Source organism: Bos javanicus, chromosome 24 (assembly GCF_032452875.1).
Source record: "Bos javanicus breed banteng chromosome 24, ARS-OSU_banteng_1.0, whole genome shotgun sequence".
Taxonomy (NCBI): Eukaryota; Metazoa; Chordata; class Mammalia; order Artiodactyla; family Bovidae; genus Bos; species Bos javanicus.
In genome coordinates, this window is record NC_083891.1 from 20,586,494 (window position 1) to 20,603,167 (window position 16,674).

General features: G+C 48.6%; 1 protein-coding gene across 10 annotated transcripts in view; it reads right to left on the reverse strand.

Annotated features, from left to right (window-relative positions):
- Positions 1–16,674, reverse strand: part of FHOD3 (formin homology 2 domain containing 3) — a 521,499-nt gene that overhangs the window by 185,692 nt on the left and 319,133 nt on the right. For all 10 annotated transcript variants that reach the window (XM_061400414.1, XM_061400417.1, XM_061400421.1 and 7 more), the window contains one exon: positions 7,562–7,673. In XM_061400414.1, coding sequence (XP_061256398.1) covers positions 7,562–7,673 — 112 coding nt within the window. The remainder of the gene's footprint in view (positions 1–7,561; positions 7,674–16,674) is intronic.

Below are 16,674 nucleotides of genomic sequence, written 5' to 3' on the forward strand. Positions count from 1 at the left end.
TGATTCTTGGGTGGGTTATGTCAGAGCTGATTTCCTGGTCTTGTGAACCAAAGCTCCCCCAGGGAAGTGATGGCTTCTGTCTTGTCTCTCTGCCCTTGGCAGAGTGCCCAGCACATAGTAGGCACTCAATAAAATGTCTGCTGACTAGTGAATGGGGACCTCTGAGAGGGTACAGGGTGGCTTTAAACTGGGGTAGTTTTTAAAGAGCCACAGGATTCACTGCACACAGTAAGGAGACAAGACAGGAGAATTTAAAAAGGATGAGGTACCTACCATAAAACATGAAAGACACAAGTAGAATTTCAGGTCTGTTGGTGATCCCAGCAAGGGAACAAAATGCCTTTTCTTTTGGGCTGAAAGTGAAGTCACTCAGTCGTGTTCGACTCCTAGCAACCCCGTGGACTGCAGCCCACCAGGCTCCTCCGTCCATGGGATTCCCCAGGCAAGAATACTGGAGTGGGCTGCCATTGCCTTCTCCAGGGGATCTTCCTGACTCAGGGATCGAACCCAGGTCTCCTGCATTGCAGGCAGATGCTTTAACCTCTGAGCCACCAGGGAAGCCCATCCTTTGGGCTAGTTGCTCAGTTAGTCCAAACTAGGAGTCTATGACTAAGCTTCTATAACCCTTTGTTACTCCGAACACAAAAGCATGATCCTTTGTGTGCTAACTGCTGAATTATCTTCTTGCTGATATTTATCATCAAACTATCTTGAAGTCCACACCTCTTCTTTATAGCCAGGCGAAGTAACCATTTCTGTCCTCAAGATAATCAGTGTGGTCAGTAGGTCTCATTGTCCAGGTGTAGGTCAAGCTTTCTAAATGCCTCTGCTTGTGCTTATAAAAGGGCAACTTCCGTCACTCATACTCACACCCAACCTCAGTACAAAACATGAAAACATGAGTTCTACATGGGTAAAGAAAAGCCTGTACAAGAGAGACAGCACTGATGCAGAGAATTCCCAGTGGGACTCAGGGGCCCTGAAATGCTTCTTGGTTGCTTACTTAGGAGCCAAAGATGTCAAACGGGGCCTGTGGAATGAGAGGAAGGAAGCAAATGGCAAGCATCCCAAAGAGAGAGGTGAATAGTCTATTTCCTCTCTCTTTCTCTCTCTTATGCAGACACACATATCTATGCACCTCTTTATCCATTATAATGAAAGCACTCAAACAGGGGCTTCATTTAATTAAAAAACATATTCGGGGCTCCTCTGATGGCTCAGTGGTAAAGAATCTGCCTGCCAATGCAGGAGACACGGATTTGACTTGATCCCTGGTCTGGAAAGATCCCATATGCCACGGAGCAACTAAGCCCGTGCACCACAACTACTGAGCCTGTGCTCTAACACCCAGGAACCGCGACCACTGAGCCTGTGCTCTAACGCCAAGAACCGCGACTGCTGAGCCTGCGTGCCGCAACTACGGACGCCCTAGAGCCCATGCTCCCCAACAAGAAAAGCCTCCTCAGTGAGAGGCCTGGGCACCGCAACTAGAGAGGAGCCCCACGCCCCGCCACTACAGCAAAGCCCACACAGCAACGAAGACCCAGCACAGCCAAACTAAATAAAGTTTAAAGAAGATATACACAAAAAGTTTTCTTCAGTTATAATATCTGATTCCCTTTTTATCATTTAAGGATTTTGAGTCTGGAAATTTGCATGTAATCAGACACTACTGGGATACATGTTCACTATCTTTTGACTGGGGACAAGAAAATAAATTTTTAGAAGAATGAAGGGGAAAGTGAGGACACCTTCTGCTGCTGCTAAGTCGCTTCAGTCGTGTCCAACTCTGTGCGACCCCATAGACGGCAGCCCACCAGGCTCCCCCGTCCCTGGGATTCTCCAGGCAAGAACACTGGAGTGGGTTGCCATTTCCTTCCCCAATGCATGAAAATGAAAAGTGAAAGGGAAGTCGCTCAGTCGTGTCTGACTCTTAGTGACCCCACGGACTGCAGCCCACCAGGCTCCTCTGTCCATGGGATTCTCCAGGCAAGAGTACTGGAGTGGAGTGCCATTGCCTTCTCTTCTGCTGCTGCTGCTGCTAAGTCGCTTCAGTCGTGTCCGACTCTGTGCGACCCCATAAACTGCAGCCCACCAGGCTCCCCCGTCCCTGGGATTCTCCAGGCGAGAACACTGGAGTGGATTGCCATTTCCTTCTCCAATGTATGAAAGTGAAAAGTGAAAGTGAAGTCGCTCGGTCGTGTCTGACTCTTAGCGACCCCACGGACTGCAGCCTACCAGGCTCCTCCGCCCATGGGATTTTCCAGGCAAGAGTACTGGAGTGGGGTACCATTGCCTTCTCCAGCCTTCTCTTCTAGTTCAACACAAATACCTTGTCAGGGCTCCAGCTGGCCTGCATCAAGCACCAGCAGTTGTACCTGTCCCAGCCAGGAGCCCGCCCGTCAGAACTAAAGGGTCCAGTTCACTGCCGCCCCCATCCACACCTTCACTGCTCCATATGGGGTTTCATGTGTGTATGTGTGGGTAGCAACTAACACTTTCCCTGGGGCTTCCCTGGGGCTTCCCTGGTGGCTCAGACGGTAAAGAATCTGCCTGCAGTGCAGGAGACCCAGGTTCAATCCCTGACTCATGAAGATCCCCTGGAGAAGGCAATGGCCACCCACTCCAGTATTCTTGTTGGAGTATCCCATGGATAGAGGTCACAGTCCATGGGGTCACAGAGTTGGACATGACTGAGTGAATAACATGTGGGGGTAGGGGGTGGCCCTGTGTTAAAATCATAAACTACACGACCTTCCCCCTTTACATAACAGAGAACAAAATTGAGCCCCAAAGTAGTGGAATGAACAGAGGCTCAGGGGGAGGCATGTAAACTGGTGAGATGACGTCCACCCTAGCGGCTCACTGTGAGGTGTCCCGGAGATAAGGCGCTTTGTCGCCTCTCCTGAGTGCTGATGCAGAACATCAGGAGATGGTCACTTCCTTCATCATCATTGTCCGTCTCTCTCCAACTCCACCTCCAGCACTGGAGTGAGTATAGGATCGATGACAGCCTGGTTTCTTTCTGATGTTCAAAGGCACATGATTGGCACTTAAATAATTGTTAAACAAATGAATTTTATATGAAAAACGCTTAGAACGGTGTCTGTTGTGTGGCAGGCACTTGGATAGCAGTAGCTGTCACTGCAGTGGAGGTGGTGGGCAGGGGACACCCACACTGCCCCCCAGGCCTGCCCCGCAGGCTTCCTGGCCAGGCCCTCTCCTCCCAGCAAACCACATCACCCCTCTCTCAACCCAGAATGAATAAGCACAGGATAAACTGCTCAATACTCTTGTCCTCTTACTCTCTTCCAAGTCTCTGTATTAAACTCCAAAGAAAATAAAATATTTTGCATGAGGCCTCGTATGCGAGTTGGTCTAACACTCAAACACAAGGTCCCAGTGGCATGTTCCATGTCTTTCACTGTGAGGGATGAACACTTAACGAGTACACTTCTGCTCCAAATAACCAAGGAAACAGAGCTTGAGTTCTGTGCACTCTAACCTCCACCATGCTTTGTGCGGTCTTCACAGAGCAACGTACCCTTGAGCACAAGTCAGAGCCAAGATGGCTTGAAAGGATGTCTGGATTCCCCACCCACCTCCCCAACCCTGTTAATCATGTGTGAGACACATGTTTAAAAATTATGTCATATCTCATCACCTCACATTCAAATGAAAAATGGCACCTCTTCAAAAGCAGTGTTGAACCAAATTAGCAGGACTCAAGATTTATGACTGAAATTTCAAAATAAGGTACCCCATCTGGTCACTTACCCCCACCCTCTGTCTGGGAGGGAAACCCAAACAGTCAGAGGGAGGGGGCACCCTGCCCAGGGGAGCAGGGGATTCTCGACCAGTTTCCTGCTAATCACTAGAGTGAAGAAGTCTTTGATGATGGCAGAATGAGAAAGCAAAGCCTTCTCATGGGCTTCCATGACTACTAACTGCCATTCTCTCTTGCTGCCTGGCCCTGTCCACTAGGAAGAGAAAGTGACTTGAAGACCCATGCAAAGGAGAAGACATGCCAGCAGTCTACACAGACAGGTATGACACTGAGCCATGCCTCAGAGACTAACTCAAATCCATGGTTTCATTCTAGCACCTGAGCCAAAGTGCCAACTGCCACGATCAAATGGGGCCCTTTTAATTTTCATTAATTCATACATATTTGCTAGTCCCTATGATACACCTAAATCCCTCAGCTTTTATTGCTGCTCCCTAACTGGCCCAGTGTTGGCAGAACAGCAATTTGTCCATCCATGCTCACCAATGAACCCTTCCCGTTAACCCATGTGTGGGATGTGCTGTTTATACAGCAATCAGAGGAATTTGTTCTTGGACAACTTCATTTGCTAGTAATTTCTGAGAACTTGTGGCTCACTTGTTGATTTTCCCTGCTGATTCTTTAAACCTATCATTTTTCATCATCCAAAAGAATTCCTTTCTACTAAAAAGGTCTGTACATTAACATGCCCATTCTCACCCTAACCACCAAAAGAATGAGTCCAAAACCACCTTGAGGAGTCACATTTATGGCGGATTTATAAACCTGTGTAGAAATGGACATACTCAGCTGGCCCTCGGTCACCCCTGGCACGTCTACCTACTCGCTCGTCCAGCTGAGAGGGACTGGAGAGCAGCTTCCCAACCTGCCAGGTGGAAGCACACCAGCAGGTCCTGCCTCCCCCTGCAGAACAGCAGGGCGTATTTGTGTGTCCAACTCCAGCACAGAGGTCAGGGACAGTTTTACTAGCAGTAATATAGGATGGTGTTATATGTACGTGTTATAATGTCATGGCCAAGACCACACACGTCATAGAGAAATATGTGACTGAACCACACATGATAAGCTATGGTTGAGTTTTTCCATCAGTGCTGATCCTTTTTGTTCTCAGCTGCTAGTGCTCAGTAGCAACTGGATGACAATACTTGCCAATAGCTTAAGGAATTTCATTGGAAAAACCATGAGGTTGAGAAAACAATCCATTCTCTGTTATGACTTTTTATTTTTATAAATTGGGAAAGAGCAGCCACGGCTTTGTCTTGGGGGAGAGAGTACAGCTGAGTGTACAGCTGGGCCTGCAGGTGGAGACTTGGGGGTTGGGTGTGCTCGGGATCACTCCTCTATCCCAAATGGTCTCTCCATTGAGATATGCAGTCTGAGGAAGGAAGCTATGAGTTCCCAAACCAGTGAAGTCAAGGGAGAATCTCAAGGTCATAAGAAGGTTGTTTCCTTTAACACGGCCCACATGACAAGGGCCCAAGGGTTACCTGAAATTTAGGATAGGAAAATGAAGAGTCTGCTAATTATCCTAAAGTAACTCTAAGAGTTGGAGAATAGAGTATGAATCTTCCAAGGATGAATGAAAGGATCAGCTTCACTCTCTTCCCAAACATCCACCTTTGACCCTAAGCCATGGACTGGCCTTGGGAAAGCCCATCCTGGCTTCTGAGTCATTGGGAGCCTTCATTAGGATTCTCAAGGGGTCCCCTTGATGTGCTTTAGGCCACGAGGGTCTTCATGCTCATGCTTCAGATGGCAACAAGCCTTGGCAGAAAAAACCTGCCCCAACCTGGCATCAACCTTCCAGACTCACAGCCCCTGCTCACACACTAGGACTGTCTCTGTGGTACACGCAAACACAGGCCTGGAGTTGCCTCCCACCTATAGTCTACCATGCTGGGGACTGACATCTGCCTGTGTGTTTGTGGGAAAAGTGCAGAATCCCAGTTCATGGTCCTGGATGGCTTTCATTAACTTATATTCAAACTTTCTTTCTTTTTTTTTTTTTGTTATTATTGTTGTTTTTTTTATTTTATTTTATTTTTAAACTTTACATAATTGTATTAGTTTTGCCAAATATCAAAATGAATCCGCCACAGGCACACATGTGTTCCCCATCCTGAACCCTCCTCCCTCCTCCCTCCCCATACCATCCCTCTGGGTCGTCCCAGTGCACTAGCCCCAAGCATCCAGTATCGTGTATCGAACCTGGACTGGCAACTCGTTTCTTACATGGTATTTTACATGTTTCAAACTTTCAAAGCAACTAGTAAGCTACTTTCCTTCATCTTTGCATTCAGTCCTGAATGTGGGTCTCTGATCAACATTGAGTCAGAGACAACAAGTGGTTTGAATCAAAGAAGGCTATTTAGGCCTCTCATTTCTTTTCATCGGTTGTCCCTGAGCTGACTTGTACATAAACATGTGTGTCCACACATACATACACACACACAACCATACACCAACATGTTAAGAACAATTCTATCTGGTGAGACTACAGGTAAATTTTTATGGTCTTCTTTACACTGTTTTTTTTCCAAATTTTCTAGAGTATTTCCATTATAAAAAGAAAATAATTAATGTTAACAAATTTTTGTTCTTGTTAGAGTCTTTGTGGGGATGACAATATTAATAAAAATGTCCTACTGAGGAACAAAACCTAAGTATTTGTTAGTCACTCAGTCATTTCCAACTCTTTGCAACTGCATAGATTGTAGCCCACCAGGCTCCTCTGTTCATGGGATTCTCCAGGCAAGAATACTGGAGTGGGTTGCCAAGCCCTTCTCCAGGGGATCTTTCCAACCCAGGGATCAAACCCTGGTCTCCTGCATTGTAGGCAGATTCTTTACTGTCTAAGCTACCAGGGAAGCTGTTTTAAAGAATAAAACAAAACAAAAACCCATTTCAGAATCAGACTTCACAACATTAAAGGGGACGCAGCATGTCATGCTGTAAACCAGATCCAAAGCTCATTTGTCATCAGGTGTGCAGGCCGGCACTAGGCCTTCCTGCTGTGGGTCAGCCAGGTGCTGGGACACCCAGAGGGGACAGGCACCCCACTGTCCAACAAGGACACACACTCCTGGGAGAATGGGCACAGCAGAGATGAGGGGCACATGGGGCTTTGAAAGAATATGCTCATCTAACCCAAGGCAGGGCGGGCCTGGCGCAGGCTGGGTGGGAGGTGGGGGTGGTGGGTAAACAGGGATGGGACATGAAGGGTCGGCCCTAACCGGGCACTGGGGAGCCACCGGCAGGTTTCAGACAGAAAACGACGTGACCATATTTGTGCTTTAGAAGAAGCCTCCAATAGCAGAGAGGCGGGTAGCATTTCAGGGAAGTAAAGGATGCCCAGTGACAGATGGTGAAGAGGATGCAAGGGAGGGAAGATGTTTAAGGAACATTGTGGGGTGAAAGCCAATAAAGCAGGTGGGAGGAAGGGGAAGAGACAAAGGAGCCAAAGTGACTCCAACAGGATGGGAAAAGAGAACAAGCTGGTTCTGTGCATTCAGTTGTGGTGGCTGAAGATGGAGCATAAGGATAAGCTGGAGTCTGACCTGTCCTGGGTCAGCTAGGGGTGCTTTTCTTTCCCTGTTCCCTCCTTCACCTAATCTTCATACATATGCATCCTGAAACATCTGTTTCCTGATGTCAGAAGTCCACACAAAGGGAATTCTGTTCCTTTTCAATTCTGCCTTGAACATGGAAATAAAAAGTGGAAATCTTCCATGAGACACTTTTACTTGGATGACATAGTAAGCAGGGACCACTCACCCCTTTTTGTGTCCACGGCAGAGATGGCCTGAATCAGGAGAGGTGCATTGGACTCTGAGTATTCCACAAAGACCAGCAGCAGCTTCAGGGCTGTCTTCACCACCAGGCGGAACTGTGGAGACAAGACACAACCGTCGTGCAGCTGCACACACAGCAGGGACGTCTGCAGCCTTTGTCCTGACAGCAGCTGGCACCCAGCTGCTCTTCTCAGCAGTTACGCAGATTCCTTCACCAGACACCTCAGAAGGCAGGTGTCAGTATTACCCCCATTGCACAGATAAGTAAACTGAGGCCGAGTCCCTGACTCAAGATACCACAGCTAGAAAAGGAACCAGAATTTGAACCCAAGGCCTTTGGCCCCCGGGCTCACACAAGTTCTGTCAACACAGGAGGCGGCAGTTGCTGGGTCGGTAACTTCGTTTTAACCAGACTAGATCACTGTGATGTACCGCAATCAAGTCTCATTTGTTTTCTGATGAAGAAGCAGGCATGGCAAGCTAAATGACTTGTCTGACGCTGTGACAGGACGCTTGAACCAAGTCCGGGTTCTTAAAACTGCACAGGGAAGGCCATCTGGGGCCTCACTCCCACAGTCCTGGGCCCAGAGGACTGCACTCGTGAGGAGCCACACCCAGCCCAGGGCCCCTCTTCATGCAGACTGAAGGTCACTTACCTGGAGAAATGCAGCTGACACTGAACCCTAACTCACTCAGCTGCTGGGGGTGGGGTTTGGGCGGTAGGGTGGGGTGGGGTGGAGTTGGAGGTGGGCTGTGGCAGCCTGGGGCTTCCCACTCAGCCCCCGACCCCTTCCCACAGGCTTTGCTGCTGCAACCTTGACTCATGTCTCCTTTCCTGCACCCCATTTCCTCCTTCTCAAAGAAATCACACACCACCTTCCTCCTGGAAACAGGTTCAAATCCCCCTTCTAGGAAACAGCGCACCTGCCTCAGGGCTGCTCCTTGAGGGGGCCCCCAGCAGGTGGCTGGACAGTGCCCCTCTGCCTCCGCCCCTACCCCACGGGCAGAAAGAGCTCTCCTGGGGAGAGGGGCTGCTGTACATGGAGTCTGCAGGGTCGGAACCACACCTGGGTCAGAGTGGCCTCAACAGTGTTTGCGTGTGGAATGAACAAATCTCCCAAGAAGCAACCAATCAGTCTACATTTGTTCTCCCAACCCCCGTGGCTGCGGAAAACCGGCTCCAGGCACTCCACCAGGTCTGCCGCCGAGAAAGGCCCAGGGACTCCTGCAGGCATCTCCTCACATCAATATATTAGAGCCAGGTGTGGACTTTAGGGCGGGATGTGGAGCCCTGCACACGCCAGGGGGACAGGGTGAAACCATCACCCATCCCAAGTCATTTCTCCAAACTCATGACCCCACCTCTCCCCGTCAACCCCCTGTCCTCTGTCATCTCCCCTAGTAAACCAGCTGGCTTTTCCTCGATTCCATAGCTCTCTCCAGCCAGAGCCATGGTATCCAGCTCCCCTTAAAAGAAAATTGCTCAAAAGAGTTGCCATACTCCCTGATTCCCCTTCTCCATTTCCCATAGACTCCTCAACCCATCTGACAGAGCTCCTATCTCCACGGCACAGAATAAACTACTCTTGTCAAGCTTGCTGATGGCCTCCATGTTGTCCAAGCATCCCTGGTGGCTCAGACACTAAAGAATCTGCCTGCAATGCAGGAAACCTGGGTTCGATTCCTGGGCCAGGAAGATCCCCTGGAGAAGGAAATGGCAACCCACTCCAGTATTCTTGCCTGGAGAATTCCATGGACAGTGGAGCCTGACAGGCTACAGTTCATGGGGTCACAAAGAGTCAGACACAACTGAGTAACTAACGCTTTGACTTTCCATGGTGTCCAGTGGTTACTCCTCTAGGCTCATTTTAGCTCAACTCTCAGCAGCCCGTGACAATCAACTGCTCCCTCCAGAAACAATTTCCTCATGACATGGCTGACCACCGTCTCCTACCTGGGGGGCTACTCTAGCTGGCTCCTTCTAAGCAGCTCAACCTCCAGGTGTGGGGAGGCCTCAGAGTTCACTCCCCACCCCTGCTCCCTTGCCACACACTCTGTCCAGGTGAGTTCATCCAGGCCCTTAACTGTAAATCCCACTTATGACTCAGTGCTCTTCAGACCTGGCACCTGACCTCGCCACTCTTATGGGCCCTCAAGTTCAATGTAGCCCTAAGAAAACTCTCTCGATTTGTACTTGTGCTCATTCTGTCCCACCACCACTTCCAGCGTGTCCCTTCCACAAGTCCACACCTCAGGACAAGGCCCCACCATTCACTCACTGCAAATGGGAGCCACACTGCCCTCCTCCCTCCCAATTTCACAATGACTCCGTCCATCAGGGCTGTCGGCAGCTATCTGACTCTGCCCACATCTCCCTCTCCCTGTCCACCCGAGACCACCGTGAGAGCCTCCTCAGTACTGCTGGGCTTGTCACCTTGAAGCCCTTTCTCTAAACTTCAGCCAGAGGGACCCTGGCCCTCTCAACCCTCCACTGGCTCTGCATCACATTCAGGGTGGCGTCCACCCCTGCGAGCTTTATGTCGCTACCAAGCTCTCCGTCCTCATCCCCGTCACTCCCCTTCTGCCCAGGGTGCTCCCATCAGCCACCTCTCTTTAGTCACATGACCGTGTGTTTTTCACATACTAAAGCTTGTGCCTGACTCAAGAGTTTTCTCATTGGCTATTCCCTCACCAGTCACCACAGGACTGGCCTTTCCTTATCTTCCAGGTCTGAGAGATTTCCCCTCGTGGGAAATAACCTTTCTGACGACGTCATCTAAAGGAGCCCCTTGGTCACTCACATCACCCTGTTTTCTTCACGTCCTTTATCATGACCTGTAACTGCTACATACACGTCACTCATCTGATACACGTGCCACACCTGTTTAGAGCAGCCGGTCCCTTCCCCAGGGATCTTCCTGACCCAGCAATTGAACCGGGGTCTCCTGCATGGCAGGTGGAGTCTTTACCAGCTGAGCCACCAGGGAAGCTCCAGAGCAGAGGCCACCTGGTGGTGGAGATGCTGATTTTTCTGACACACCAGAAACCGCATCTCCCTCCAAGGGGCTGCTGGGTCAGTACTGCACATGGGCAGGCCGGAGTGCCCTCTTCACCAAGGCTTGGCCTGCAAACCCAACCCCTAATGTGTGTGGAGCCAGTCTCCTCGGCCTGCTCTGACCCCCCACTCCACCCCAGCCCTCAGCACAGCCGGGCCCCCCGCACCAAGTGCAGAGGACAAGCAGCGCCTTGGGCTTCTGTCCGTCCGCCCCGCGACGTCCTTATCAAAATGGGACCTGAGTTCCGGCGAGGGCTCTGAACTCTCTAGAGCACGTTCACCTTTTGTCAGCCATGTCCCACATTCTCTGTTCTCCCTAACTGGGAATAGACTAAATTCCAGAGTATTTTTCTCCGCAACTACAAGGTGGGGGTAGGAGAGGAAGGCATGGCACAATGAACGGTGCTATCTCGGTACATGTAGAGCAGAAAAAATGTCTTCAAGTAAATAAAACAACCCAGCAAGCCCAGGCTTGGCGCCCTCATTGGTGGGTAGACTGTTATTATGTGGTTTAAGCCTCCTCGGTGTCTTCGTGGGAAAGAACCTGGCTGCTGCCCAGCCCACGGCCCCATCAGCTGGTCTCAGCTGGGCTGCCTCCCGGGCATCTCTGTGGTCACGGGGCCTTGGCTGACAGGGTACTCAAGGACCCACTCTCCCTTACAAGGTTCTCTAAGTAAGAAACCACTGTTTTCTCGGGAAGTCTTCTTTCCTTATTAGTCTCAACATGCCTGTTCACGTCATCTTCTCCTTTGCTATGAAGGCTCTGCTTAGAGATCTTTTGCCCCTGTAACTTTATTTTTAAAAAACCCTTAAACTCTTCTGAGTCATGATCTTAGGCTTCTATGAATTTGGCTTCTACTCGGTCTAAGTTGATGTTTATGTGTGTTTGGAAGCCTTACTATGTAAAATTAATCACAAACATATTATATAGTTAAACTACTTCAGAAAAAAGAGAGCACTGACACATTAATTTAATGGAAATGAATAGTACTAATTGCTAGCATGTCCCAACTAATCATCAAAATACAACCAGCACAGCTTCTCTTCTGAAATACCTCATTAGCATTGCTGTACAGACTTGAAAGGAATAAGAATTCCTGACTTCAAAAGATTTCTACACCAAATGCTCATTTTTCCAGAATTCACGCAATTTGATGCCCTCAAGTATCTGGAATGCTATCAAAACCCTCCAAAACCTTGGCACAGTCACAGTGGAGGCCGCACAGCCATTCCTCCAAGTCGAAACACGCTGCTCATCATCTCAGAGCTCTTAAAAATCCGCTGTGCTTATTCTAAGACACATTCTAGCAGGAGTGGCCACCGAGCTTCCTGACCTGCTGAGAGGAGGTAAACGAGAGGCCAGTGATGGACTGGGAGAGGCAGGCCCACCGTGGCAGCGGGAGCAAGGACCACGAATGAGGGGCGGGGACACACGCATGGATGCCAGTGCACACAGCACTGCAAGGCTCAGACATCGGAGGCTTCTCAAAGGGCTGTGGCAGTGACCCTCCAATGCCATTTCATCTCCGCCTGGCGCTCCTTCATGTTCTAAGGGGCAGTTTCATCACAAATGACTTACAGGCTAAAAACTCTGCCTATCTGTCTAACACTGAGGGCAGTCAGTAAGAACTGATTCTCATTCTTATGGAGCATGAAGCACTTGGGAAGATAAAGCAACTGGTCACAAAACAGTAACCAGGACAACACGGAGTCAGTCTCAGAAGCAGTGGTTCTGAGACCAGTCAGATGCTGCGGGCATAGATTCCCCATATCAGAAGGTCTGGGTGGCCCTTGCTAAGGCTACTGCAGAAGGAATTTAGAACCTGGATGGGGGTGAGCCGGCCAGGCCATCTAAGGTCCTTCCCAATTCCAAGATGCTCTGATTCTTCTTTCAACATCCAGAGTGCCTTCCAGATGCTCAGTACCCACTGAAGGTCCCTGGGCGGCAGGAGGTCAGGAAACTGTAGCCCAGCCTTTAAGAAGACAGTCAACCTGCTTTGGAGACAGGACTCAGAACACCTCCACACAACACGGCTGAGAGCGTTACCTGTGCCAGGGGCCATCAGAGTCCGGCTACTGAGGACAGAGAGCAACGTCCCAGAGCCAGGCCCCTACCTTGGGGAGGAGAGGCTCAGAGCTGATGTAGCCGGCCTTCTAGGCTTCCAGGGACCTGAAGAGCGGTGTGACAGCCTTCAGGTTCCTGCTTATACAAATAAGCCCACTTATTTTAGGGTTTGGAGGAACCACACAGAGGGGAGGGTCTACATTCAGCCTTTGGGCTACACATTACCTACTTTTATATACAGTCAACCCTTGAATAACATGGGTTTGAACTGTGTGGATCCACTCATAGGAAGTTTTTTTCTTTTTCAAAGGTAAATACTATGGTACCACATGATCCGCGGCTGGCTGAATCCCTGGGTGCAGAACCACGGGTACAGCACTGCGGACATGGAATAACCGCAGATATGGAGAGCTGACTTTAATCTATACACCATTTTTCAACTCCTGGAAGGGTCTGGGTCTCTAACCTCTGCATAATTCAAGGATCAACTATAATTACATTCTAGGAAAAACTGCTACTCTATTTTAGCGCTGTCCATCATAATGCTGCTGCTGCTGCTAAGTCGCTTCAGTCGTGTCCGACTCTGTGCGATGCCATGGACTACAGCCTACCAGGCTTCTCCGTCCATGGGATTCTCCAGGCAAGAATACTGGAGTGGGTTGCCATTTCCTTCTCCAATGCATGAAAGTGGAAAGTGAAAGTGAAGTCGCTCAGTCGTGTCTGACTCTTAGCGACCCCGTGGACTGCAGCCTACCAGGCTCCTCCATCCATGGGATTTTCCAGGCAACAGTACTGGAGTGGGGTGCCATTGCCTTCTCCCGTCCATCATAATAAATTATGTTTTATGTTGCTTTAAATATGCAGCTAAATCACAGTATATAACAGGAATCTGAGACAAGCCTTTCACTCAAGGACAGGAACATGTAGTCAGCGGTGAACTGTGCTTCTTATCATCAGTGTGAGCCTTACTTTCCACAGCAGCTGTTCCTCTCTGTTCCTACACAGCATAAAGTGGAGGCCGTGGGGCTTCGGAAGACCAGGGAGGTCCCACGGACAACCTGGGACTCCAGTGTCACCTCCACGTCAGGGAGGCGGGGACTGAGTAGGACGATGGAGTCCATAGGGCTTGGCTGGTTTTGTTGTTGCTGTTGTTTAATTTTCAGCCCACAAGGAGGGCATGGACTCAGCCTGTACAGAACCTGGCTATCTAGGGTTTAGATAAACTGTAACCACCAGTTGTTATGGAAAAGGAGTAAGAGGCAGTTCCTCAATAATTCTGCTCTTAAAAGCAAACTAGAGGGCTTCCCTCCTGGCTCAGTGGTAAAGAAACTGCCTGTGAATCCAGGAGACAAAGGCTCGATCCCTAATCTGGGAAGATCTCACATGCCTGGGGGCAACTGAGCCCGTGTGCCACACTACTGAGCCTGCGCTCTAGAGCCGGGAGCCACAACTAACGAACCTGAGCACCCCAGAGCCCATGCTGTGCGACAACGAAGCCACCGCAGCGAGAAGCGGGTGCACCGCAACTGGAGAGTACCCCAGCTCGTCGCATAGAGAAAAGCCCGCACAGCAACAAAGACCCAGCACAGTCTGAAATAAACAAATAAAAAAGCAAACTGGAACTCCCTTCACGTTTTATGGTACTTAGAGAAGACCAAGAACTTCACTTAGCAGGTCAAATACGTTGCTTATGAAGTAGAAATCAAAGTATTCCCCCAAGTCTCCAAATTCCTACTCTTTTAAAAATTCAGCAACCATAGAAAGAAAACAATTTCCAAACCTCAGGATTTAAATTATAAAGGGGGTTTGAAAGACATGCTTCATTCTATCTGTTTCATTTTCCACTAAAAAAAGCATGTTATAGAAGTGGATGCTGGTTATTAAAACTGAATTAGAAATTGGAGGGTAACTTGATCCTCAAAGCTTTGCCACACTGTTTACAAGCTAACCAGAACTAAGACTATACTGAATATTTTAACAAGAACAACAACAAAATTCAAGTGACTTAAGATATTTATCAAACTTCTCTTAAATGCTTTATTCCAAAGACATATACTCAAGCTCAGAATTTCTAAGCAAAAAGCTCAGAATGGGCCCTCAGACATCTTGGGGTTCAAATCTCTCCCCTTTTGTGCTGTCATCATAAGAATGAGGTTGAACTTATCAGAAATAAAGTATAGGCCAAAATACTCTCCCTGAGTCCAAACTTCTGAGCCAAGGCTTTCAGGTGTCTGTCGGGGAGAGGTGTAGACCCCAAAGCTGGCACACCTGCCAGGACAGGAAGCCACTCACATCAAACCCATGTGCTGTGGCTTCAGGGCCTAATGGCCAACCCATGTATGATCCAATGCAATTTGCAGAAAGGGAACCATCTTGGTGATTAATGGAGTAGCCAATTGTGGGGCTGGGAACCCCTCAAACTTTTACTTACTTTCTGTCAGAAAATCTTGCAGAATGTCAAATACAGAAGACTATTCAAAAATAAAGACCCTGATACTGGGAAGGATGGAAAGCAAAAGCAGGAGGCACCAGCAGAGGTCGAGGTGGTTGGATGGCATCACCAACTCAAAGGACATGAGTTTGAGCAAGCTCCAGGAGACAGTGGAGGACAGAGGAGCCTGGCATGCTACAGTCCGTGGGGTTGCAAAGAGGTGGACACAATGTAGCAACTGAACAACAAAAACAAAAATTCAAAAATAATCCAAATAAATGTCAAAATAGTAAATAATGCTGTAAAAGAACATGTTCTTCTATTGAGATAAAGTACTGGGGCTTACCTGGAGGTTTCTGTAAAGAATAATGTCTAAAAGTGAATAAGACCAAAAAACATCGACTTGCTAAATTTCTTTTGGGATACATTTCTCAGTGTAACTATGAAGAGTTAGCTGATAACAGGTAACATAAATCCATTGTTGTTATCTAAGCACTTCACCCAATATCAATAACCTCAGATATGCAGATGATGCCACCCTTATGGCAGAAAGTGAAGAGGAGCTAAAAAGCCTCTTGATGAAAGTGAAAGAGGACAGTGAAAAACTTGGCTTAAAGCTCAACATTTAGAAAACTAAGATCATGGCATCCAGTCCCATCACTTCATGGAAAATAGATGGAGAAACAGTGGAAACAGTGGCTGACTTTATTTTTGGGGGTTCCAAAATCACTGCAGATGGTGATTGCAGCCATGAAATTAAAAGACACTTACTCCTTGGAAGGAAAGTTATGACCAACCTAGATAGCATATTAAAAAGCAGAGATATTACTTTGCCAACAAAGGTCCGTCTAGTCAAGGCTATGGTTTTTCCACTGGTCATGTACGGATGTGAGAGTTGGACCATAAAGAAAGCTGAGTGCCGAAGAATTGATGCTTTTGAACTGTGGCGCTGGAGAAGACTCTTGAGAGTCCCTTGGACTGCAAGGAGATCCAACCAGTCCATCCTAAAGGAGATCAGTCTTGGGTGTTCATTGGTAGGACTGATTTTGAAGCTGAAACTCAATACTTTGGCCACCTGATGCGAAGAGCTAACTCATTTGAAAAAACCCTGATACTGGGAGGGATTGAGGGCAGGAGGAGAAGGGGACGACAGAGGATGAGATGGCTGGATGGCATCACCAACTAAATGGACATGGGTTTGGGTGGACTCTGGGAGTTGGTGATGGACAGGGAGGCCTCGCGTGCTGCGATTCATGGGGTCACAAAGAGTCGGACATGACTGAGCGACTGAACTGAACTGAAAGCACTACCAAAACCGTGCACTAAAACACTGCCTTAGGGAACACTGCCACAGTACCTTCAAAATGAAGGGGGGAAATCAACCAGAGTGGTGCTTATCCCCAGCTTCAGATACAAAACCTCCTGGTCCAGAAGACTCTGTGACTGGTCACACAGCTAACTTCTAGAGGAAGTCAAAGAAAACCAAGGCTAATCTGATTTCTACCATACTATAGGGTACCCCAGCTTTCCCTCTGGTGCAAAAAC